This window comes from Canis aureus, chromosome 7 (genome assembly GCF_053574225.1).
Source record: "Canis aureus isolate CA01 chromosome 7, VMU_Caureus_v.1.0, whole genome shotgun sequence".
Classification (NCBI taxonomy): Eukaryota; Metazoa; Chordata; class Mammalia; order Carnivora; family Canidae; genus Canis; species Canis aureus.
In genome coordinates, this window is record NC_135617.1 from 31,741,892 (window position 1) to 31,768,377 (window position 26,486).

At 35.9% G+C, this 26,486-nt stretch overlaps 1 protein-coding gene across 2 annotated transcripts in view; it reads left to right on the forward strand.

Moving 5' to 3' along the window:
- ELOVL4 (ELOVL fatty acid elongase 4) overlaps nt 1-26,005 on the forward strand; it is a 31,815-nt gene extending 5,810 nt beyond the window's left edge. For both annotated transcript variants that reach the window (XM_077903284.1, XM_077903283.1), the window contains exons 2-6: nt 16,608-16,795; nt 18,359-18,439; nt 19,764-19,935; nt 21,331-21,458; nt 23,931-26,005. In XM_077903284.1, the coding sequence (XP_077759410.1) occupies nt 16,608-16,795; nt 18,359-18,439; nt 19,764-19,935; nt 21,331-21,458; nt 23,931-24,206 (845 nt within the window). In that variant the 3' untranslated portion in view covers nt 24,207-26,005. The remainder of the gene's footprint in view (nt 1-16,607; nt 16,796-18,358; nt 18,440-19,763; nt 19,936-21,330; nt 21,459-23,930) is intronic.
- The last annotated feature ends 481 nt before the right edge of the window (nt 26,006-26,486 follow it).

Sequence of the window (26,486 nt, forward strand, 5' to 3'; positions counted from 1 at the left end):
TGCCTTCATTGCCCTTTCTCCTCCTTATGTCTCCAGAAGCCCTCCTTCACAAAGCCTTTCTTGGCCAGGGTGCCCTGGAGCAGTTCATTCCTTCATTTGATTCCATCAGTTTAGCAGTTGCTCGTGCACTTTCTTGTGCCATTCCTTCTGTAACTCTATCATCTTGGACTGTTTTAACTTTTATTATTATTTACTCTTTCACACTTTGTATTTTTCTCTGCAACACTAGGAAGTGCCCTTGTATTTGTTGATTTGGTAGGTATCAAGAGATAACCCCCTTAATCTAGCATGATTTACAAATAGTGAAATATTTTGAATGCTAAGCACTAGTAGGGTTTGGTTCCATACTGAATTCTGGGAAGTTTTCTTTTTTTTAAATGATCTTTATCATGAGTTAGTGGTAAATTCCATTGATGTTGACTATATCTAATGAAGGAATCAAACCATTAAATCATTTATTAGCATAAAACAGTTACTTTCAAAAGATGTAAAATCAGATATAATTCTGTCTTCCAAGTATTGTGATGAGTGTGGAAGTGAGGAGGGCAGCATGGTGTAAAGAATGGGAAAGAACACTGGACTGGGAGTCATATGACCTAGGCTAGAGTCCTAGACTTTAGTCTCACTGATTAGCAGTGAGAGTTTGGGCAGGTCCCTTTGTTTTTCCAATCCTGACTTTTTCATCTGTAAATTGAAAGAGTTGAATTAGGTAATCTCTAAGGTTTCACTTGGCTTTAAATTCTGGATATATATGAAATTTTAAAAAATTCTTTAAATAGGTCATGCAACCTCAAATAAACATACAGTGGTCGGTAATTTAAAAACCTCACTGTGCAATAATTCCAACCTTTTCCAACAAACCTATTATTAGTGTTGCTAAGATAGTACATATAACAGATTCATATTTAATTCTTTTTACTCTCTTATCCGCCCCATAAGAAATAGGTACAGGAGTAGAATAACAGAGGGATGCAGTTATTTAAGTACCTGCTTTGACGTAGCACTGTGTGTTGCTATAACACTGTTACCTATTCAATTATCTAGGTATTTTTTGAATAACCAAGAGTTACCTATTTTGTCAAAAATAATAGCATTAACATTAAAAAAATTTGTGTTATATATATATATATATATATTAGTCTGTTAAATTTATACAACTATATATTACATTTATTATGTAACATACAGCTTCTGAGGATGGCTTATTATGTAGTTTGGGGCAAGTGGTTTATGATTTTTTGGGTTTCATATTTCTACCTGTACCATGAGATAGTTGAAACTAGGTCATCTCTTATGGCCACTTTATTGAATCCTCATAATGTCTCCTAAAGTGGTAGCTTAAATAGTCTAAACTTAACCTTACTTTATATTTTTTTCTACAGAAAATGCAAAATTTTATCATATGTCATTGTAAAAGATTTTCAGTTTATAAGCATTTCTAAAATTTAGAAGTATGGCTTAAAATTCTTATAAAATTTCTACAAATAAATATGTCTTAGTGTAGGGGGAAAACTAAAGAAATTAAATAATTTTGGTGTAAGTATGTTCCTTAATCAAATGTTAATTTAAAAAATCTTGGTTTTGTCATATATTTTTATTCATGAAATATTGTCATTCTTAAATACTTCTCAATATATTTTATGATTACATTTTATTTAGAATATGTCTTGAAATTTGAAAGGGAAATACATTAATCTTTTTTTTAATTTTTTTTTTAATTTATTTATGATAGTCCCACAGAGAGAGAGAGAGAGAGAGAGAGGCAGAGACATAGGCAGAGGGAGAAGCAGGCTCCATGCACCGGGAGCCCGACGTGGGATTCGATCCCAGGTCTCCAGGATCGTGCCCTGGGCCAAAGGCAGGCGCCAAACCGCTGCACCACCCAGGGATCCCGGGAAATACATTAATCTATTGAAGGAATCAGTTAGTCCCTGTTAGGTGTAATCACAGAAAGGCATTTGTGATTTTCAGCAGGAGTAGTCAAAGGAGTAAGCTTTGTTTTCATTTTTATTTATCAGTTGAAAACTTAGGCACAGATATATATTGTTAGAGTTTCATACAGCTTTGTACACGCATGTCCATAAACTATTATTCACAATAGCCAAGAGGTGGAAAATGTCCGTTTGTGAATGAATAGATAAAATGTAGTATATACATACAAAAGAATGTTAGTTAGCCTTAAAAAGGAAGGAAATTCTGACACATGCCACAACATGGATGAGCCTTGAAGACATTATACTAAGTGAAATAAGCTGGTCACAAAAAGCAAATATTGATGAATCCATTTATATAAGGTCTCTAAAGTAGTATAATTCATAGAAACAGTAAGTAGACTGTTGGTTACCAGGACCTGTGGGAAGGGGGAGATGGGGAGTTGTCCAATGGGTGTAGAGTTTCAGTTTCGCAAGATGAGAAAGTTCTGGAGATTGGTTGTACAACAGTGTGAACATACTTAATATCATTGAACTATACACTTAAAAATGGTTAAGTGTGTTTTATGTTATGTCTTTTTTACGATAATTTTTTAAACATTTCATAGGACATTAATATAGTACCTCTTCATGGTGTTTCTTCAGTGTTCAGTGGTAAAACAATTGATTATATGAGTAAAGGAAAAACTCATTCAAAATGGAGTTGCGGAGGCATCTGGCTAGCTCAGTCAGAAGAGCATCCAACTCTTGATCTTGGAATATGAGTTTGAGCCCCACGTTGGGAATAGAGATTACTTAAACATAAATAAATAAATATTTTAAAAATGGGGTTGAGAACTTCTGAAGGGGGACCTCTCAGGCATGTACCAGCCTACTTTATACTCTAACCTACAGGAAAAGGCTTACTTTAACACCCCAGCAGAAGGAAGATTTTTTTCTTTGCCCAGCAGCAACCCAGCCAGTGAGAAGTTGCCACAAACCTGAACTCTCACCCTCTTCCAATGGATCATCCTAAACAACACCGCCCAACTTATTATTTTTTTTCTCTGTTAAAAGGATGCCCTCCTCCTTTGTTCTCAGGGCTTGTCTATGGTTGACTGTGGTTTACGTGTCCAAAATTGTAATTCCTCTGCTGTCCTCACATAAACTCATTTTACTGGTAAACTAACTGGCTATTTTATTTTTCTTGACAATTTTTTAATTATTATTTTTTTTTAGCTTACAGTAAAATAGCTTTATAAAGACAATGAATAGCTGTTACCTAGGAAAGTGCCCAGTGCTAGAAAGTAGCAAATAGCAAGGAAGACAAACTTACCTTTATTTTTTGTTTTTTGTTTTTTGTTTTTTTCTTTACAATTTTATCAAGAACTTCCCAACCCTCAAAGATAGGCCTGGCAGGCATCGTTATTTTCATATCTTTAGAAGTCTCTGAGAGTCATAGAAGTTAAGTTATTTGTGGATGAACACTGTAGTGGGAATGGGCTTAACAGGTTGTTTTGTCTCTTAGCCCAGTGCTCTTGTCTCATCACACTAGCCAAGCAGGAAAGCAATAATCAATCCTCTGACCTATATATTTTCTCTTTACTGCTATCTTATCTATATAGTATCACTACTTAGAATATTAAAAATCTGAACAAAGCTGTAATACCACCAAAGGTAATCTGAAATGCTCAGAGGTACTATAAGTGCTGCTGTATGAGATGAAACTAAAAAGTGACATTTATTTTCATAAATTTATATATTTAAATTATATATATGAATATACATATGTAAAAAATGGTAGCCTGAGAAGATGAAGTTGACTTCTATATGGTGGAGTGGCTAGGACAAATAAATTATGTTCAAAGAGAATTACGGAAATGTTTGCCAGATTTCACAGTGTAAGAAAACTGAAACAACTGGTAATTAGTGAAATGGAATAAATTCAGGACCAATAGTATTTTACTCATTGGATACTCAGCTTGTAGAATGGTAGCAAGAGAATATTAGGTCACAGTTCCCGTTTTAAAACACATATACATGCTCCAATGGTATCTTGTCTTTTTTTTTTTTTTGCCGAAAGTAAACATAATTTCAGTTTTCTTAAATCTGTAAGATCATTAGTGGCACTAAGGGTAGGATATTTGGGCTTTGAACTAACTCCCAGGTTAGCACAGGGAGGAAGTTTTATGACTGCATTTTCTGAGAAGTCAAAATGTGAAAATGAGGTAAGAAAGAAACTGTTTATCTGCAGTTTACCTTGCCTGCCAGGATGTAAGGCATCATTCTCTTATATCAAATACATATATATATATGATGAAATATTCATAAAATTGTGTTCATAGGGAAAAGGAAGACAGTGGCAAAAAGTGGGGGGATTTGAGGCAATAAGTCTGGGGGGAAAATACACAAGTGACTCTTGAATAATGCAGGGGTTAAGGGATACCAATCCTCTGCACAGTCAAAAATCCACATATAACCTTTGACTCCCCCACAAATTTAACTGCTAATAGCCTACTCTTTACCAGAAACCTTACCATAATATAAACAGTCAATTAATGTACTTTGCTATATGTATTATATACTGTGTTCCTAATGATAAAGCTCGAGAAAAATGTTATTAAGAAGATCATAAGGAAAATGCATTTACAGTATTGTATTCATTGAAAAAAAGTCAAGAATTTAAGTTGCCCCATGTGGTTTAAACCCACATTAAGGGTTAAATAAATAAATAAATAAATATCCTTTTTTTTTTAACGATGGATATGGATATCATCTGCACATTGTAAAACTCACTTCTGTTTATTGAGCTTCTAGTACAGGACTCTTTTGGACTATGAAATGCTGTAGTGTGCATTTTGTACACCGTATTTAATGTTCATAGTATCCCCATAAGGTAAGTATTATTTAATCATTCTATGCTGCAGAAATAGGCTTTAAACTATACAGCTGGAAAGTAACGGAGCTGGGACCTAATCAAGATCTTTCACCTTCCCACATCAATGACCTTTTCCTAAGGCAGGCTTCCTGTTCATCAACAAATACTGTTTTACTGTCCAGTACTAATAGCAAACATTTATTGGATGCTTACTAAGTGCCAGATACTATGTCTAATTCTTCACATGTATTATCACATTTAATCCTCATACTCCTTTGGGCTGCATACTATTATTTCCTTTTTCCAAGCAAGTGAACTGACTTTTCTTGGATCTTTTCCATCTACTACTTGCCCTCCCAAATTAAACCTCAGAGTAATCAGTCTCCAGCTTGTAAGGCACACTGATTCACTCAGCTCATCTGTGTTACAGACAGTCCTTTCTCCTTTTCAGCTTCCGAGTCATCCCTATTTATGTATTCTCTGTGGGAAATTTTATTATTTCTCTCACTTTCTACCTTTATCATGATCTCTGTTCAGGCAGACTTGGAACTTAAATTCTTCTTTCCTTTTTTCTGTTTTTGAACTCCTCCATCCATTCTTTCAGGCACTTAGGTGACTGTGTAATCCCACTGAGTTACATAAAACCTCTTTGCCCTCTTGTTCCAAATGCTTTCAGGCCATTTGCCCCCCTCACCCTCTCAGACACTGCAACATACCTTGCCTTGCTGGTGAAGACCTCATTCCCTCCTGTCTGCCCATCGTATACTGACCTCTTGGTTATTTTTTAGCCCAGCCTCTGCCTGGTCCACCTCCTCAAGGGCTGTCCTGTCCTTACATTCATCCAGGCACTCTTTCCAGCTAAAACTGTCATCCTCTTTCCTAAGGACATAGAGGAGGTTAAAGCAGAAATTTTCCGATCATCACCCTGACTCAGTAGGAACTGATTGGAGTCTCATTCATCCACCATCCTCAGAATCTGTGCTTTAGTCCTAGAGTATATCTCAGATCATTACCTGTCCATTGTATCCAGTTGTGTGATGACCCTTTCTCCTTTACTTCTACCTTTTTCACCTCACTGATACCCAAGATCTTACGTGGGGTGGAGCATATATCATGCATTTTAAACTAGAACCTAGAAGAGGCGTTATGGTGGTTATTTGGTTTATCCCTATCATAGAAAATTCTTCTCAAACTCTGCTTGACAACAGTTACCTACATTTTTCATTAAAAATTTAGCAACAAATGTCTGATGGCCTTGTATACTAGACATTGTTTTAGAGATACATCAAGGAAAAAGGACTGTGGCCCTCGCCCTCATGACCTTTATAATAAATGGAGGAAGACATTGACCACCTCCTTAATAAAAACTTCAGCTTCCTTTTGGTGGGCCTCTAGTGTAAAATGTGACATTTGTTTTTTGTGTGTGTGTGTGTGTAGTCAGTAAAGGGAAATGGATTTTTAACAATATCACTTGTATATTAGTGCTTAGTAGAGAGGTTTAAAAACATGATGTTGGTTTGCAGCTGTTGGTTCTAAAAATAGTAAAGAAGGATGAATAGTTCTGGATAATAATATATAGGACATACATCTTGATGTCTTAAATATACTTCGGAAGCTACTCACTATTTCTAGTTGGTTGTTAGGCATGTGTTTTTCTTTTGTTTATGGCAGGTTAAATACATGTAGATATTGTTAAAAGAAAAAAAGGTTATTCATTCAGGTAGACTCTAGGAACAAATAAAACAAACTTTTATGACTGGATTATGTATTATACAAAATAGGCTTACATTTATGAGTAGACTAGAGCAGTTCTTAGATTTTAATGTGTAAATCACAGGGAATATTACTAAAACACAGATTCTGGCTTTGTAGGTCTGGAGTAAGGCCTGAGGTTCTGCATTTCTAGTAAGCTTCCAAGAGATACTTTTCTGCTATTGTACCACACTTTGAATAGTAAGGGAATTGAGGATTCCTAATTTCTTTGATAATCTGCTGCTATATACTAATATGGAAAAAGAATTAAAAATGTTCTTTTTTAAATTTATTTATGAGAGACACACAGAGAGCGAGGCAGAGACATAGGTAGAGGGAGAAGCAGGCTCCATATAGGGAGCCCGATGTGGGACTCGATCCCAGATCCAGGGATCACGCCCTGAGCCAAAGGCAGACATTCAGTGCTGAGCCACCCAGGTATCCTGAATTAAAAATGTTCTTAAGCTATTGATTTAAAAATATATTTAAGAAAGCCATACAATGGCATGTATTTCTATAGAACATTTAGTTGTTTTTTACCCCAGCAGGGATTTTGTATATCTTTTAGAACTATTAGCTCTTGCTCACTTTACCTTTAATCAAAAGGGCAGTTGAAAAATGTCTCCAATGTCTATTCTCACAATAGCAGTAGCCTTAATAACATTTATTTTTCTAGAAACTTTGTGGCCTTTATTTGGTGGTCTGCTAGTCCTTAGCCATTAGCTGGGTATATCTACTCTTGTAAGCCTTTGTGGCGATAGAAATAGCAGTACTGCCCCTGCCTAGTCTGTGTGGAACACACTTAAGCAGACTAAAAGGACAGTGGAATGGTATGATAGAGGCAATCAAAGTGTGCTTTAAAGGTTTCAAGAGAGATAAATATTTAATATTTGCAAGTACAAAGAAAGAGTTAATGTTGGAGGGGCTTCTTACAGAGGGCTGTCAATTTGAGCCTCAAAGTAACTCTGTGGTTTGGATAATCTTATTATTACCCCCATTGCATAGGAGGAATTGTACTTCAAGAATTTCAGGTCCAAGTCATGGGGCTAGCATATGATGGATAGATCTGGAATCTGGTTATTCTGAATTCAAGCACTGTCCCCTGCCCCTATAGCACATTCCCTCTGTTCCATGTATCTTTTTTTTTTTTAAGTTTATTTATTTATTTATTTATTTATTTATTTATTTATTTATTTATTTATTTATGAGACACACAGAGAGAGGCAGAGGCATAGACAGAGGAAGAAGCAGTCTCCATGGGACGCCTGGGTGGCTCAGTGGTTGAGCGTCTGCCTTTGGCTCAGGGCGTGATCCCCAGATCTGGGATCAAGTCCCACATCAGGCTCCCTGCATGGAGCCTGCTTCTCCTCTGCCTGTGTCTCTTCTTCTCTCTCTGTGACTCTCATGAATAAATAAAATCTTAAAAAAAAAACAAAAAAAATAAACAAAAGAAACAGGCTCCATGCAAGAAGCCCGATGTGGGACTCAATCCTGGGACTCCAGGATCACGCCCTGACCAAAGGCAGATGCTTAACTACTAAGCCACCCAAGTGTCCCTGTATCTTTTAAAGTCATCACCCACCTAGGATTATTTACTGGTCACTCTCGTTAATTCTAGGAATTTGGATGTCTTAGAAATTCAAATTTTAACTGATTTTTCTTTTGGAAGATGATAGCTAGCTTAGACTATTTGGGGGAATAAAGCACATTCTAACTAGTAGACAACCTGAATTCTGAAAGTCTTTAAGAAAAGTCAGCCTTTCCAAAAAAAAAAAAAAAAAAAAAAAAAGGCCTACTAGAGATTTTTTTAAAAAGATTTATTTATTTTTTTGAGGCAGAGAGAGGAGAGCATTAGTGGGGAGGAGGGGCAGAGGGAGAGGGAAACTTTAAGCAGTCTCCTTGCTGAACATGGAAGCTGACACAGGGCCCAGTCTTAGAACCCCAGGATCATGACCTGAGCTGAAATCAAGAGTCAGATGCTCAACCAACTAAGCCAGCCAGGTGCTCCAACATATTAGAGATTTTTAAGGAAGTTCCTTTAATATACACAGTGATATTTCCTATAAGAATTAATTACAATTGTTTGTATATAAGTAGAGTTTTCTTTCTTTCTTTTTTTTTTAAGATTTTGTTTATTCATGAGAGACACACAGAGAGGCAGAGACATTGGCAGAGGGAGAAGCAGGCTCCCTGAGGGGAACCTGATATGGAACTTGATCTCAGGACACTGGGATCACAATCTGAGCCAAAGGCAGATACTCAACCAATTGAGCCACCCAGGTGCCCCTAAGTAGAGGTTTCTAAAGGATTTGGATTATTTCAAAACTATTGGATTACAAATATTTTATTATTATTAAAATCTGTTTTACATGTTTTTGAAAAAAGAGGATTTAATAAAATAGCCGAAGTAATTCAAAATTCAGATACAGATTTGTTATGTATTGTTCTCCTGAATACATTATAGAATGTGCTGTTTTCTCTGTATACAAAGTTTTTAAAAAATATTTATTTATTTATTTATTTATTTTTAATTTTTATTTATTTATGATAGTCACAGAGAGAGAGAGAGAGAGGCAGAGACATAGGCAGAGGGAGAAGCAGGCTCCATGCACCGGGAGCCTGATGTGGGATTCGATCCCGGCTCTCCAGGATCGCGCCCTGGGCCAAAGGCAGGCGCCAAACCGCTGCGCCACCCAGGGATCCCAAAAAATATTTATTTATTTGAGAGAGATATATATATAATATAAGCAGAGAGAGAGGGAGACAGATTCCCCACTGAACAGGAAGCCTGCCATAGGGCTCAGTCCCAGGATGACCTGAGCAAAAGGTAGATGCCTAACTGACTGAGCCATTCGGGTGCCCCCTCAGTATGTAAGTTATAAAATGTTCTGTTTTCTCAGTTTAAACTCTTACACAATTAATTATTGATGGTACTTTTTCTTTATTTTGGTTCAACTCTTTTCTTGGAAAAGAGGATTTAGTGGTTTGATTATTTTCAATAATAATGACAGTGTCAACATTTATTGAGCTCTTATTGTGTGTCAGGGACCATACGTATAGCCATATCTTATTCCTCCTAGCAACCCTATTATTATTCATAAAGCCAAAGAGACTTATGTAACTCAGTGTATTTACCTAGTAAATGAGAGAGCTAGGATTCTAATGTTGGTAGACTGACTTAAGAGTCAATATTTGGAACCTAGATAACTTCTCCAGATCAGGAAGAAAAGACCTAGAAGACATCAAAGGTCTTGACTTTTAATGGGAGGGGCTCAGATTATTCTTTTTTTTTTTTTAAAGATTTTATTTATTTATTCATGAGAGACACAGAGAGAGAGGGAGAGAGAGGCAGAGAAACAGGCAGAGGGAGAAGCAGGCTCCCTGCAGGGAGCCCGACGTGGGACTCGTGGGACTCGATCCGGCACTCCGGGATCACGCCCTGGGCTGAAGGCAGGCGCGCAACCGCTGAGCCACCCAGGCATCCCAGATTATTCTTGACATAAGACACACCTGTGTGAAAATGTGGTGTGGATAGGGGATAGGGTACAGCAGAAGGAACAATTCTGTGGCATTTATGTGTGCTACAACTTTTACATTTAATCATCACACATCAAAACCCTGTGAAGTAGTTATTTCCTCATTGAAGAGAAAAGAACAGTTGATTCTCCATCTATAACTGTCAACTGCCTACCCCATCATTTTGAAAACATCATACTCTCTTGCTTTCCTCAACATTATTTTCTATTTTTCTTTGGTGTTTCACTTCCAGTTCTCCCACTCCTCCCTTAAGTGCTCTCCAGTATTTGATCCTTGTTCATTTTATTCTCTCATTCCACGTGCTCTTTGTGACTTCAAACTCCGATGTGCTTTTCATTGCCAATGACTCCTCCATGTGTCCACAATGCCGGTAGTTCTCTGCAGCTTCAGAGCCTACTGGATGCCTCCATCCAGGAATCCACAAGTACTTCAGACACAGGATGATTAAAAATTCACCTGATTATCTCCTTCCAGATCTGTTCCTCTTCCTTTATGCTCTGTCCAGGATCATGACTTCACCATCTCTGCTGCCAGCCATGCCAGACATTTAGGAGTAATCCTGAACTTTTCTTTCACTCTTAACTCATATCCGTGTCAGTCACCAAATCTGTTGATTTTACTTTCATATCTCCCTGTCTTGGCCATCACCACTGCAGCCTTCTATATTCAGATTTCCATAATTTCTGCATTATAGTGGTGTCCAAGTCTGGCTGCCCACGAGAATCACCAGATGAATTTGAGATCACAGTCCTAGGCCCTATCCAGAGATTTTGATTCAGTAGATCTGGGGTGGAGCCTAAGAATCTACACTTTTAACAAGCAGATGGTCCTTTTGTGGGTGGCCCAGCAACATAGAGATGTTTGAGAACAGTGATCCAACTGGTTTCCCCACCTCTTGACATCTCCTCTTCCCTTCAGTCCATCTCTCACTGCTTCTGCCATATCTTTTATAAGCTAAATGTGATCCCCTATTTTTAACCAATTAAACATCTCCCCATTATCTACCAAACAGATTCTAACTTTTTCAGCATAGTTTGTAAGACTCTCCCAGTTTGCCGGGTCCAGTATGACCTGTAAGTCTCTAGTCATTTCCTGCCATCTTCCTTTATAAATATCCTCTACCTCAGGCCTGCTTAGTTTCCAGAATAAGTGTATTATTCCTGCTTTGGGGATATTTATACATAGGGTTCTTTCTGTAAGAAGGCCTTCCTTCTCTCTGTTTGGCAAATTCCTCTTCTTCGAGAAAAATCAAATGTCTGTTCTTGAAGTCCATCTTGTTCCATCTCACCTGCCATATCACTGTTCTTAAGACTGGCCTCTTGTATTACACTCATGATCCTGAAAAGCAATAGATTTTTGTGTCTGTCTCCTTTTCTAGTAAATTAGTTTTCAGAGGTCAAGAACCAAATAACCTCCTCCAAATTACTTAGCTCAGAAGGGGTGGAGAGTCTGACCTGAAAGTCTGTTCTATCTATCCATCATGCTATGTGATTTTAAGATAGAGATCAGGGTAAAAATAAAGACCTGTTGGTGGAGGGTATTTGCAGGAAGAAGGCCCACTTCAGATATACCATTTTGCCTCACATTTGTATAAAGGTATAATTTACACATAATAAAATTAACTCCTTTTAGCTAACAGTTTGTGAGTTTTGACAAGCACATAGAGTTGTATAACCAGTACGTGACCTTTTAATACAGATAAAATTGTATGATTAGTGACCTGTTTGTAAATAAATCAGTCCTACTTGGCAAGAGTTTTATGAAACAATCAAAATGTTCTAAATAGAAACTATTTCCTGAGAAAAAGTTAACCCTTAAGGGTCCAGAAGGGTTAAGGTAATGTGTCTTAGTAATTCTTATTATTAAAATATAGTTTTTTGCTCCTGAACTTGCTTTTTATGATATTTATACATCTTTCTTAGAAGAAAGGCAACATAAAAATATGTTGTTGAAACTTTTGAGTTAATGAAAGGCTGGATAATTCATTATTTTAAGGTTATATAAAATACATGAAGCTTCAGTACTCATGATTTTCCTTTGCTTTTCTAATTCCACATCTTTCTTTCTTCTTTCTTTCTTTTTTCTTTCTTTTCTTTTCTTTTCTTTTTTTGGTTCCAGAGTTGCAAGGGGACCTGTTAGTAATAGTAAATTTTTATATCATTGTATGACACTATTGTGACTCACTCAGTCCTTTATAGTGGAAAAGGGAACAAGTAAAAGAAGTATTAGATATTTGAATCTAATCAGAAGTACTAAGGGAAATATTTATGCAAATTTAGAAAAACACAAATAACTGCAAAGGCATGGAGAAATATCACGCGAATATCATCATAGAATGGGATTGTAATGTTGTGGTTCAGGTTACTGACAGTTACTACAATTTCTATAATGGTCATTGGAGGTGGAATTTTTAAGAGTGTTCTGACCCTGGTGAACTAGAAGGGCTAATCTGAGAAGGATATGATGTGAACTGCAGCCGTTTATAGGCTGAAGACAGGATTTTGTTAAGTGATTGTTGATTGAATGCACAACTTGCACTGGTTGGATAAAGAAATGGGAGCATTACCTTTTTTCCCTGGAGAAAGCAATGAAGTAAAGATACGGAGCCTTATAGACAGAGCACACATGCCCTCTAAATACTGGATTGAAGTGTTGTTGACAACGTAAAGGAGGAACTGGGCAGAGCTATAGGAAAGGGTTGCTGGACACTGAAAAACTTGGAATATCAATAAATGCACTAGTGGATTTTATCTGAAGGGATAGAGAATAAAGGACTAATATGAAAAAAATTGCCCACTCATCATTTATTCATCAAATAAGTGTTGTTTAGACAAGCTGATAAGCCTTACAGTACACGAATGAGAGACCCAGCTCCTGCCTTCAAGAGGGTTGCATTTTAGAGGAAGGTCACAGGACAGTGTGATGAGTGCCATAGTGGAATAGAAACGTGCAGGGACTTGTATGCAAAATAGGTCCCCTGACCAGTGAAAATTGCCTATTTTTTAGGTCCAGTTTTCCTCACTTTCAATTCCATTCTTCCACCTATTTATCATTTTTAAGAGTAATAATTTCAAAAGTTAAAAAAAAACTAAGGGATTATCTCATTTCTTTCTACTCAGAGGGTGATCCATGGAATAGTGACACAGAATCAGTTGCTTCCTAGAAAATGCAGAATCTTCCTAGAAATGGGCTGCACCCCAGACCTACTGAGTCAAAACCTGCATTTTTTTTTAAAGATTTTATTTATTTATCATGAGAGACACAGAGAGAAGCAGAGACATAGGCAGAGAGAGAAGATGACTCATGCAGGGAGCCTGATGTGGGACTTGATCTCGGGACTCCAGAATCACGCCCTGGGCCGAAGGCAGGTGCTTAACTGCTGAGCCAGCCAGGCATCCCAGAACCTGCATTTTAACAATGCCTCTCTCCCTTGTGATTTTTTTTTCTCACTGAAGTTGGAGAAGAACTAACGGAGTTCCCCTTCTTCTAACAGGGTTTATAGATGAAGGGATGAAGACAGATTGTGCCTTTAAGGGCCTATGCAGAGTAGCAGAGCTGATATTAGAACTCAGCCCATCTGTTTACTGATGGAGTCTCAAATGCTTTTTCTAATATCTCTGTTATTTCTTATCTGCTCCCTTCTCCTTTTTTACTCTTCTTTGGCCTCTGTTAGTGTCTCATATTGTCACATCTTCAGCTTCTGACTCATGTCTCTTCCTCTCACTGTCTTTCTTATTTCTCTCTTTAAATATCTCTGTTGAAAGAGAGAATGGCACAGGCTAACCATCCAAAAAGAATGAGGATTTTTATTTATTCTTGATTTGGGGGAAATTTTAGGGCTTATTTCTCTTATTTTTTTCTACTTGTTGCTCAGAACTTACTTTGAAGTCAGCAGGAATTCTGTGTGTGATTAAGAGTGATAGGGGGGATCCCTGGGTGGCGCAGCGGTTTGGTGCCTGCCTTTGGCCCAGGGCGCGATCCTGGAGATCCAGGATCGAGTCCCACGTCGGGCTCCTGGTGCATGGAGCCTGCTTCTCCCTCTGCCTGTGTCTCTGCCTCTCTCTCTCTCTCTGTGTGACTATCATAAATAAATAAAAATTAAAAAAAAAAAATAAGAGTGATAGGGATCCCTGGGTGGCGCAGCGGTTTGGCGCCTGCCTTTGGCCCAGGGCGCGATCCTGGAGACTCGGGATTGAATCCCATGTCGGGCTCCCGGTGCATGGAGCCTGCTTCTCCCTCTGCCTGTGTCTCTGCCTCTCTCTCTCTCTCTCTGTGACTATCATAAATAAATAGAAATTAAAAAAATAAAATCTTAAAAAAAAGAGTGATAGCATTGGGGCACCTGGGTAGCTCAGTTATTTGAGTGACTGACTCCTGATTTTAGCTCAGGTAATGATCTCAGGGTCCTGGGACTGAGCCCCACGTTGGGCTCCACGATCAGCTGGGAGTCTTCTTGAAGATTCTGTTCTCTCTGTCTTCTCTCCCTCTGCCCCTCCCCCTGTTCACACATGGTCTCTCCTCTCTCTCTAAAATAAATCTTTTTTAAGAAAAGAGTGTGATATAATCTGTGATATGAGAATCTCCTTACAGATGAGTTTATATTCCTTCTTTGTTACATAGGATTATCTCATAACAGAATCCTTTTGCTCTTTGTATCAAATGCACGGTAAAAACAGTGTCTAGTCTCTAGTTTCTGGATAGGAATCGGAAGCCACAGCTACTCCTTCTCTAGTTTCTGAAGTAAGTAGAGCAGAGCTTTAGGATTTAGGAGTTTGTCTTAAGTGTTTCTCCTATGGGAAATAAATAAATAGCTAAATACACCATATTTAAGGGGACTTTGTCACAGAGGGATACGGTCATAGCACGATATTATGACTATTATAAAGAAAAGTAAAAAGTCAGTGATAAGATCATAGTGATACAATGCCTTCAACAAAAGTCAGCCACTCATCTTTTAAGCCACACCCTCTTGTAAGAGGATTATTCTCTCTTGTAAGTGTTTTAGTTTATTTTTAACTCTGGAATATATTTTGGTTTGAGTGACAGAACCATAATTTCCATGAATATATAGATAGTAAGCCTCTTCTATAAACTCTGAAATAAAATCAGTTTTTCACTGGGTGTTGTACGCAACTGATGAATTATTGAAAACTACATCTGAAACTAATGATGTACTATATATTGGCAAATTGAATTTAAATAAAAATTTTTTAAATCAGTTTTTTCTTGTTTTCATATGTGGTTTTCTTTCAAATTGCTAATGCATCTTTCTAACAACCTGTATTTCATAGAAACCATAGTTATGTCCCTTCCTGACTTTGGAGACTGTGTGATTAAACATTTCATTTCCGTGTCCTTCTTTTATCTTATTTTCTATGAATAGTGTACAGAAACAGACTAACTTTAAGTAAGATATTTTGAAACCTAATTATCTAATCCAGAGCTATTCTGCATACATAGTTTTAGTGAAACTGGCAATTTAAGTGCGGTGGGACATAGTAACGAGCAATTAAGTTAAATTCATTTGGGCTTGGCTTTAGGAACTGATTAAAATGTAGAATTTTGTTATTTTATTATTTTAAAAATACATTATTTTCCTCAGCATAAAACATAGAAATGTTTTATATTACCAAGCATAAACTAGACATTAGATTCACAACCTATAAAATACTGTTTAGGTTTTAGAAATATAAATTTCAGTATCTTTTATAGTGTATTAGAAAGTCAATTTTTGTTAGCCCTATATTTCTTTATCATGCTTCTCTTAGAAATGTTACTTGTGGCAAAACTTTTATAAAATTGATTCAGGGTTGCGTATTTGAATGTTAAGGACAGTGTACTCATTTTAAATGAAATATTTACACATATGTGAGGTAAACGTTTATAGTTTTAGAAAAAAAATAAGCTGGTTATAGTCATGGCTGAATAGGCTCATGCTATGAAAGAAAAAGAAAAAGGTCTTAAATATGATGATTTCCATTTAAAGAAATGATAGAACTGTAATCCCCCCTAATTTTTTCTCCCCACTGTAATTGTACTTTTGTCTTCAGTATCCAAGTGTTTCAGGAAATGATTTCCATTGCTGTACCTCTTCAGTTTACTATTCTTTTCCTGCTAGGCGCAAGTAAGGCGCAACTTCCAAACTGTACTGATACATTTCACATGTTTAATATGGAAGATAGGTTTCTCCTTAAAATATTTATTTCCTGTCAATGAAGTCTTTAATCAACTTTTCATCCTCTGCTTGTCCTATATTTGTAGCAAAGTTTATTTCTTATCTTTGTTCTCTTGGTGTCTATAAAACTTAATGTATGCCACATGTAGTGAAGCATTATTTTCAAAAGCTACTTACAGGAATTGGTCTCATTCCTTTGGTTTTAATGCCATGTTTTCTGTTGTAATTCAAAGAAAAATGCCCTGCATTTGGCCAAATTAGGAAAAAAGCTAAGCTGAAATACTATAATTCCTAACAAGTTCATTTCAAACAAATTTAGTGCTTAATAAATTTAATGTGATTTTGTTCTCTTTAGATAAACGTGTGGAGAATTGGCCTCTGATGCAGTCCCCATTGCCTACACTTTGTATAAGTACTCTTTACCTCCTGTTTGTGTGGCTGGGTCCAAAATGGATGAAGGACCGAGAACCTTTCCAGATGCGTTTAGTGCTCATTATCTATAATTTTGGGATGGTTTTGCTTAACCTTTTTATCTTCAGAGAGGTAGGTTTACTAAAGTCACCTATTCTTCCCCAGGGTTATTAGAAATTAAGACATTGAATATGTCAAACCATTATTGTAATATTGTATCCCAAGATAACTGTTGGCTATTCTAAAAGTAAAATTTACTTTTTTGATATTTTTCATGTTTGGATGACAAAAATATGAGATATATGGAAAGTATAGGACAGTTTATTTATTTATTTATTGAAAATATTTTATTTATTTATTCATGAGAGACACAGAGAGAGAGGCAGAAACACAGGCAGAGGGAGAAGCAGGCTCCACGTAGGAAGCGTGATGTGGGACTCTATTCCCAGGTCTCCAGGACGTGGGACTTGATCATGGGTCTCCAGGATCACACCCGTGCTAAACGGCTGAGCCACCTGTGCTGCCCAGGACAGTTGTTTAAAATGGAATGCTGAAGCAGACATACTAGATTCCAAAATAACCATTATTAACTGACAGTAGGAGTGATATAACTTTTCTGAGACTCATTTTCCCCTTCTGTAAAATAGAGATTAAAAACCTGCCTTCCAGATCAGAGATAAATGAAATTTTTTTCATAGTATTTGGCACATATTAAGTAGCCAGTAAATAGTTGTAGCTCCTTATTTGTAATTCTTATTCAGTAGTTTCAGGTTTGTTAACTGATCAAAATATGCAGATGTAGGATGCCTGGGTGACTCAGTGGTTTAGCGCCTGCCTTCAGCCCAGGGCGTGATCCTGGAGACCCAGGATCGAGTCCCATATTGGGCTCCCTGCATGGAGCCTGCTTCTATCTTTGCCTGTGTCTCTGCCTCTCTCTCTCTGTCTCTTATGATTAAATAAGTAAAATCTTAAAAAAATGCAGATGTAAAATACTGATTTCAGGTTAAATCCTATTACATAATGTCATTGTATTTGGGTTTGAACAAAAATGAGTTAACTGTTATACATTGTTGCTGCTAGTCATCATGTACTTTTCTGGACACTAGAAAATTCTCCATGACATTCTGAAAAGAAATCCTAAAGGCTAAGTTGATACAGGCATTTTTTAAGTTATAAGAGTGGAAGGAATTTGTTTCCCAAGACTCCTCATTAAAATTCTGTATGAATTCAGAGAACTGGACTGGTGATGCTAAGAAAATAAACAGTACTCTTCTTTAATGAAATCTGTAATTGACAGCTTAGTCTTAGAGAATCTCAACTTCACAAAAACTTTTATTTGTTTGGATACTTTGACCTCATTTGTTTGATACAAACCACTCTGGGTCAAGAATAGAAATCAATGTAACTGTTAGATCTGAGTCATGGTTAATCCTAATTTCTCTTAATTATAAAGTAGATGACAGTTGAAGTCTCAGCCCAAGAGTTACATGTGATTTTTAATATAGATTTCAATTTTAGAATAATTTGACACACAACAAATTTTAGAAACTCCACAACACATTGTTTATTGCATTTGAATTTCTTAGACAATTTGTTCTTTAAAGTAATTTGAAATGTTGCATATTGTGTTTAGTGTTTTGAAATTCCATATCTACTAAAACTTTGCTTTAAATGTTATTCCCCCTTTTTTTCTAGTTATTCATGGGATCATATAATGCAGGATATAGCTATATTTGCCAGAGTGTGGATTATTCTGATAATGTTAATGAAGTTAGGGTAAGTACATTCCTAATCCTGTTAATCAGTAGAAGTGGGTTTAATTTTATAATCCCCACTCTGAAAAACCTACTTTCAAAGAATGGTAAAAGTGTATAGGATCATGTTGAGTCAATAAAAGTCAACTTTTCTTTAAAAGTACATAATTGAAAAATTTTCATAGTTATAGTGACCTGTTTGGTTGTATGAGAATGAATATGTGTTGGATTACTAGAATGTAGTAATTTTAAAAAGTTCCATGTTTACTGTAAAGATGACATTTTTGGATTTTTGTGTTTTGGGTCAAGAATGGAAACTCATAAAGAAAGTCTAATTCATTTGTTAAGAGCCTGAGGAAAAACAAATATTTTATAAACTATGTAATGTTTAGTAAGTTGAGCATTGCACAGTTTATATAGGTGTAAACTCAGTTTTTATTATATTTGCAGAAAATAAACTATTGGTAATATAATGTTACCATATTTTACTTTCCAGTCACCCTTGACATACAGAAATTTATAAACAGATTTCAGTTATGTACTGTTTTCTTTGTTGTTTGTACATAGGACACACATTATAGAAAATACTTGACATTTAAAAAGTTGAGTTTAGGTACTATTATAGTAAGGTTCTTGTTAAATATTTTAAAATATTCACAGAGGTCACCTCTTACTGGATCCTTGGATCCTTAATCTCAGCATGTAACATAATCTTTCTGTACCATCTGGTGTCTTAATTAGAGCCCAGGAAAAGAAAAGACTTATTCATGTAAGTAGGATTATATTTATGACCTAGGAAGTATTTGTTATTTTTGTTTGTTTGTTTCAACTTGCAACTTTAAAGATTTTACCGCCTAATACAAAGTACTATGATTAGGTACTTGTTGCACTTAAAGCGAGAGACAGACACTAACAGAGACCAGTGGCTACACAAACACACTTGCAAAAATATCTGAGGTACTATAGGCTAAGCATGAAAAACCGAAATACCTTTACAAAATAAATATCTCAATTTCTTTACCATATTGAAAAACATAGCAGTGTGAAGGCGTTTATAGCTCTATATTTAGTAGTTTGGTACTTCATGACATCTGGCTCTGTAACAGACTAAAAATTTTCTCTATATCATTGCCACTGGGTAAATAGAGACTTGGACTCTTTCTTTCCCATTACCCCTGCCCCTGTGGATAGATGCCTAGGTTTCATACCTACTTAGGCAAAAATGACTCCATGCCTTGTACATTTTGTGCAATAATGATTGTTTAGGACTAACTTAACAATGAATAAAAAACCATATGATAGTGTCACTCTGGTGTTTATAACATGCTTTTCCATTCTTTTTACAGATAGCTGCTGCTCTTTGGTGGTACTTTGTATCAAAAGGGGTTGAGTATTTGGATACTGTATTTTTTATCCTAAGGAAGAAAAACAACCAAGTCTCTTTCCTTCATGTATACCATCACTGTACAATGTTTACATTGTGGTGGATTGGAATTAAGTGGGTCGCAGGGGGACAAGGTGAGCATTTTCAGGAACATAGATGCATATATTAAATTATGTAAATATGTTGAATGGAAAAGTAATGAGAAGCTGGGAATATGATTTGGTCTTTAACTTGCTTTCATAGTTAATTATTTCTGTGTTAATTTCATTTTAAAGACATATGAAGAAAAAAAAGAAATTTGAAGAAAGTAAAGCTTTAGCTTTTTACCTATGGCTACTTAAATACATAAAGATTTGCCTCTGAGATAAACATAAACTAATCTTAAATATAGCAAATTAATATTTTAATGAGGAGTGGCTGTAGTGTTTCTGATTCAAAGGATACTAAGCTGGGGGTGCCTGGGTGGCTCAGTCAAGCATCCAACTCTTGATCTCAGCTCAGGTCTAGATCTCAGGGTCCTGAGTTCAAGCCCCACATTGTGTTCCATACTGGATGTGGAGCCTACCTAAAAAAAAAAAAAAAAAAAAAAGACAAAGGATACTAAGCTTTAACTTCTCAGTTAGTTTGAAGGCTCCATCTCCAGTCCAAGCCCAGAGCCCACTCCTCTAAAATGAGCCTTAAATGAACCTGTTGGTTCTTACTCAAAGGTAATTATAAATAGCTTTGTTATAAAGGATCTGAATTCACATTTTGGCCAAGATATGTCTTCAGGCTTTCAGTTGCCTATAGACTGAAGATGTTTTACATCACTGAGCTGGAAACAGATTATTTCTCTCTTGAGAACCAAGGCTATAGGTCATTATAGTAGTACAGTTCACCTTCTGCTTTCATTTAAAATTGCTCAGAGACCTAACAAACAAGTACTATTCTGTTGATATGTTTATCGGCATATCTGAAAGCAATAATGAGGCTTTAAAAGTCTATCAATCTACCTTTTATTAATTTTTTTAAAACATCCTTTTTATTTCATTATTTAAAAAAAATTTTTAAGTAATCTCTATACCTCATGTGGGGCTTGAGCTTAGGGCCCCCACCAAGATCAAGAGTCACATGCTTTTCTGACTGAGCCAGCCAGACACTCTATTAAAAATCTTTTGAAACAATTATATGTACTATGCATGTCTTTTTTCTCTGAGAAAAATAGCTTGAAAAATAATATACGCAGCACTTCTTTATTATGGCATACATAAGCCACTGGGGTACTCCATTTGGAAACTTGCCTACTTTGAAAGTCCTTTGCATTTGAGGAACACACATTTTTATTTATATGCTAAAAGTCAGAGTCTAAAGTTTAAAAAGACCTAATGTGATCTGAAGAGAAATCTTTTTCATTATTTCTACTTTACAGTTTTTATTCCTCATCTGTACTCAAGATTAGTTAGGAAATAATGTGGATTCATTTATTTTATGTTCAGATGGTTTATTGCCTATTAAAGTTTTCAGTATCTTGTAATTTTGTTTTTCTGAAGCATTTTTTGGAGCACAGCTGAATTCCTTCATCCACGTGATTATGTACTCATACTATGGGTTAACTGCATTTGGCCCGTGGATTCAGAAGTATCTTTGGTGGAAACGATACTTAACCATGTTGCAGCTGGTGAGTTAAATTCTTCTGAACTTTCTTCTGGTGAAACACTGAAAATATTTGAACTGACTAATTCTGAAGAGCTAAGTTATCCAGGACAATTTTCTGTTACAAATTTGGCTTTCTCTGTGCTGCAGCTGTGAGAGTTGAGGCTGCTTGGCTCTTGGAGTTTCTTGTTCATAGACCTAGTTGTCACTGCTACTAACCTTTTTAATGTTCTTAAAAGACTAAAAATAGTTCTTATCTCTCTAAAAGAAATGTTCTCTAAAAATATCTGTGAAATGGATGAGAAAAGATCTAAGCATACCATAAAGTACATAGACTTATATATGACCAGAAAAATAATATAGGTTCTTTCTCAGGTGATTTTTTTTTAACAAGATGTTATTATTACCTCTCTTCATCCTGCTCTTGGTTGAATTTTGTTTTCTGTTCCATTTTTTAGTCCTTGTTAACAGATCCTCTACATTTAGGATATAAAAATTGAAGAGAAGGCACAGAACCAAGGAAGGGTTGGGGTGAAGGAAGAGAACAAAGACAAGAGAACTCCTCTTACTGTCTAACACATAGTTCTTAGAGAGCAGAGCTAGGTATTTTCAAAGGCTAGCCTTTAGAGCAGACAATTTTCAGCACTTACTCCTAGGAGGACTTCTTGTAGCATCTGGGTACCTCAGTGAAACATTCAAAGCAAGGTGTTAGCCCAGTAATCAAACTGGAAATCCCAAGCCAACCTGGCAGCTGTTCTTCAAGCCTTGGAATTTATTATAATTTGCTGTAATCATAGCATGTGTACAATTTATCAGTGGAATCACATTTGGAAATATTATTCGTCTCTGCTTTAAGTTGCTAAACAGCTGGCTGGCTGAACAGGAAACACAACTTTTGGGGAATGCTGGGTGTGAAAGATTCATTTGTAACTAAAATGCTACAGGAAGCTTCCTCCAGTTTTTGTGTAAGCTGTTTATATAGTTTGTGTAATTCAGTTTCCTCAGTAATTAGTAAATGGTCACAAGAAAATGAAGAGAGGACAAAAGTCATCTGAACTCTTTATATCTACTTTGTCAGAGTCCTCACCTGAGTCTTCTTGAGTGATGCCATACTTAATCACACCTATATGCATAAGCCTTTTTTGATAATTTAGGTTCTAAGAACCATTATGAAATCAAAAGTTCTTAAAACCTGCATTTTGCCATGGAGAGCTTAAAGTTTTTCAGTCTAATATAAATTTGGGGCTCACATGGAATAAATTATTTTAATAATTTTTAATATACTAGTTAATATGGGTAAGACTATACTTAAAAGAGAAACCACAATTGCCCATTCCAAATAGGATGTTAATTTTATGAAGAGTAGAGTATTTCCAAGCCATAAGTTCTCACGATAGTTAATCATGTAAGTGAATCTTGTAAAAATTTAACCCTTGTTAACACGTGGAATTTGTAATTCTTATATTGAGAACTATTCATTTGATATGTTGGAATTTCTACTGATTTGTCTTATCTGAATTACAAAGCATCTTAATTTTTTCTTCTTTTAAAAACTTTTAAAGTAGAAAGTGAGTCTTTCTTTTTGCACTTATTATCAAATATCTACTAAATTTTACCAAAAATCTAAATTTGTAAAGAATAATGTTAATTCATTTAGAGAGAGAGCACACACGTGTGCACACATGGAGTGAGGGAGGGGCAGAGGGAGAGCAAGAGGGAAAATCTCAAGCAGACCCTGCTGACCATGGAACCCAGTGTGGGGCTCAATCCCATGACTTTCGAGATCATGATCTGAGCTAAAATCAAGAGTCAGATGTTTAACTGAGCCACTCAGGCACCCCAAGGAGAATGTTAATTCAAATGCAGTTTTACCTGTGTGCTATTTTATAAGAAATAAATAATGATAGGTTCACTTTTAAAAGTATATGTACCATCTTGCTGACAGTTTCATGGAAAGAAATCAGTCTAAAATTTGCGAGGAAAAAAAAATCAAAAAGAATATATGGTACTATTATTTCATTCTCTTAGGCCATTGATAACTCCCTATCATTAAACATTATTCAACATTATCCAACAAATTATTCATTGAATCCAGACCCTGTGCTAAGGACTCAGGAATCCTCAGAGAGCAACACAGAACCCTACCCTCTGAAGTTATATACTAGTGGAAAGATGGACAATGAAGAAGTTAAGAATTACAGATAATTGTAATTGTTAAAAAGAAAAAAACCCACATAAAACGAAAGCCCTCATTAATGGGGTTGAGAGGCCAGCCGGATGGAGATCTTTGTCCTAGCTGGCAGGAAGCTCTTGCTGAGGGGATGACATCTGAACTGCAGCCTGATGAGAGGGAGCTGTAATCAGGCATGGAAGCCAAAGAGCTATTGAAACTTTGGACACTGTGGCAAGATTTGGGCCTATCTTAGCTAAATAGAAGATTCTGGTGAAGTTACTCACTGTTCACAGTAAACGTATCCTACATTGTTTTGTTTTTCAGGTTCAGTTCCACGTGACCATTGGGCACACGGCGCTGTCTCTTTACACTGATTGCCCCTTCCCAAAATGGATGCACTGGGCTCTCATCGCCTATGCAATCAGCTTCATATTTCTCTTTCTTAACTTCTATGTTCGGACATACAAAGAGCCTAAGAAAGCAAAAACTGGAAAAACAGCTGTGAATGGTATTTCAGCAAATGGTGTGAGCAAATCAGAGAAACAACTAGTGATAGAAAATGGAAAAAAGCAGAAAAATGGAAAAGCGAAAGGAGAGTAAATTGAACTGGGCCTTAACTGTTGTTGACAGTGAGGAAACTCCCATTTCATATAAAATTTCAGGGAAAACAAGCAAATGAGGGTTTTGGGGGTGGGGAGAAAAAGGCAAATGTGCTCTATGTCTTAGTAACCTTTAGATAGAGTAAAGTGTTAAATACAATGCCCGGATGTTTTATTTATGAAGTTTTATTTTAAACATTTTTTTTTTATTAGCCTTGTTGTCGTCCAGACAAAGCAATCATTATGTGACTTTGGAGGCTCTCCCTCTGTTCACATCCGTTTGTCTAATGCATGACATTTTTCATGTATCTTATATACAGTCATTCTTCAGTCTGATGATCACAGAAACACAGTATGAATTTTTTGGCTAAATTACTATTACCTACTGATTACAATCAGTTACCTTACATTTTCTAGTCCAAAGCTGGAACTGTAGATACTTTAAAATTTGCACATTTGAATTCATTTGCTGACTGGTATGGTCAAATCTCTCCACCTCTAGTCTGAATATACCCTTTTGGTTGTAATTAAATTTAAAGAATCTGATGATCTCTGTAGACTCTTAGAGGCTTGACGATGATGGTGTTGGTGAAAATAAGAATTACAGTAAAATCCTGTCTAGTGACCCAAAGGTCACCATGACTTGCGGCACAAATCACTGTGGGAAACAATTTTTGATGAAAAGACAGCCTTTCAATACTCCTATTACTATCAGAAGTATATTATGAAAATTAGGATTATTGTCTGATTGGAACATGAAACAACTCATATCTTTATAAGTAACATCAGAAAAGAGTTACATTTATGTGCTGTTAGAAGAGAGTATGTTGATTTTTATCAGGCTTTCCTTGTTTTGATTTGTGGCTGTTACCGATTTTTCATATGTGGAAATATACCTACCTCTTCTGTTGGAAAGAACATTTAAAATTAAATAAATTTTAATTAAAAAATCAAGGAGTCCTCTAATGTAAATTTTACTATTAGCTTTCGAATCCGCTAGTATTTTTTTTTGCCTTTTTTTTCTTTTTTTTTTAACAAATAGCATACACCCAACTTTTCTGTGAAACTATCCTTCTCTTTCAATGTGATTAATTTTGGAGTGATATTTTCCTTATAACAAAGTTGCAAGATCTTATTTATTAACTAGATATGAAGTATAAACCCATTTTGGTGCAATATTCTTGACTCCTTGGTGCTAAAGATCATTAAATTTAGTGTATGATTGTTACAAGGTGTTAATTATTAAGACACAAAATGAATTAAAGTGAAGAGTAGTCAGAACCAGAAAATGAAGTTTACTATGTGTAAATGGAGTGTTTCATGTAATATAAATGAACAACTGGAAATACACTAGGAAAGAGAACTTGTACATTGTTTTATTACATTGGTTAAATTGTTAGGGGATGTTGACCAGGGATCATTATAGAGAAAGAAAATGTGACAACAACAAAAAAAGCATGAATATTTCTAAGTTATCTCAACATGTCAAAACTGCATGTACAGGATGTATGCTGTTTGTGCAGACGAACTATTTTAGAGTATTTTGTAAACTATAAAATATTTATTGTGCATTAAAATTACACTTTTCCCCAAAGGCATGCAGTCATGAGAAATATAGAATATTTGCAACATTTAAAATAGTTTGGCCTGAGAGGATTCAGCACCTTTGTCTTAGCTGCTCGGTGTGTAATGACTAGAGATTTGTAAATCTTTGTGAACATTCTGTACTGGTTCCCCAGACCTCTTCATTCCCTGCTACCTGATTTTAGCACAATAAATATACAACTGCTGTGGGAAAAATGTTTTTTTTTTTTTTTGTTAATCAGTTTATTACATAAATTATCTGCTAGATGTTTATTTGATTCAGTTGTTAATATTGTAAATTTTTTTTTGCTGCCAATTTCTAATGTAGAAAAGATGTGAAACTAGAACTTAGAGTGCCTAAAATTTCTGGAGAAAAGCTTATTTTTTAATGATGGCATATTTTTACTTTAAAAGTTAGTCCTCTTTGGAAGATCTTTTGGATCCAGACATAAAACGTATAATTTTCTTTTAAACTACTCTTGTCATTTCAAATGTAAGCTTTAGCAGTTTTTAATGCTGTGGGTTTTTTGGTTCCAAGAATAAAGTGGAAGAGCTCTTGTGATCTTACGTTAGATCATTCAGCTCTTACTACACTTTTTAAAGTTCATTATCTTGGATGACTTTAATCTGTGATGTATAGCCTGTTCTGATAACTTTCATAATTTCTCCTCAGTCATCACACTGAGTTGCATGCCTC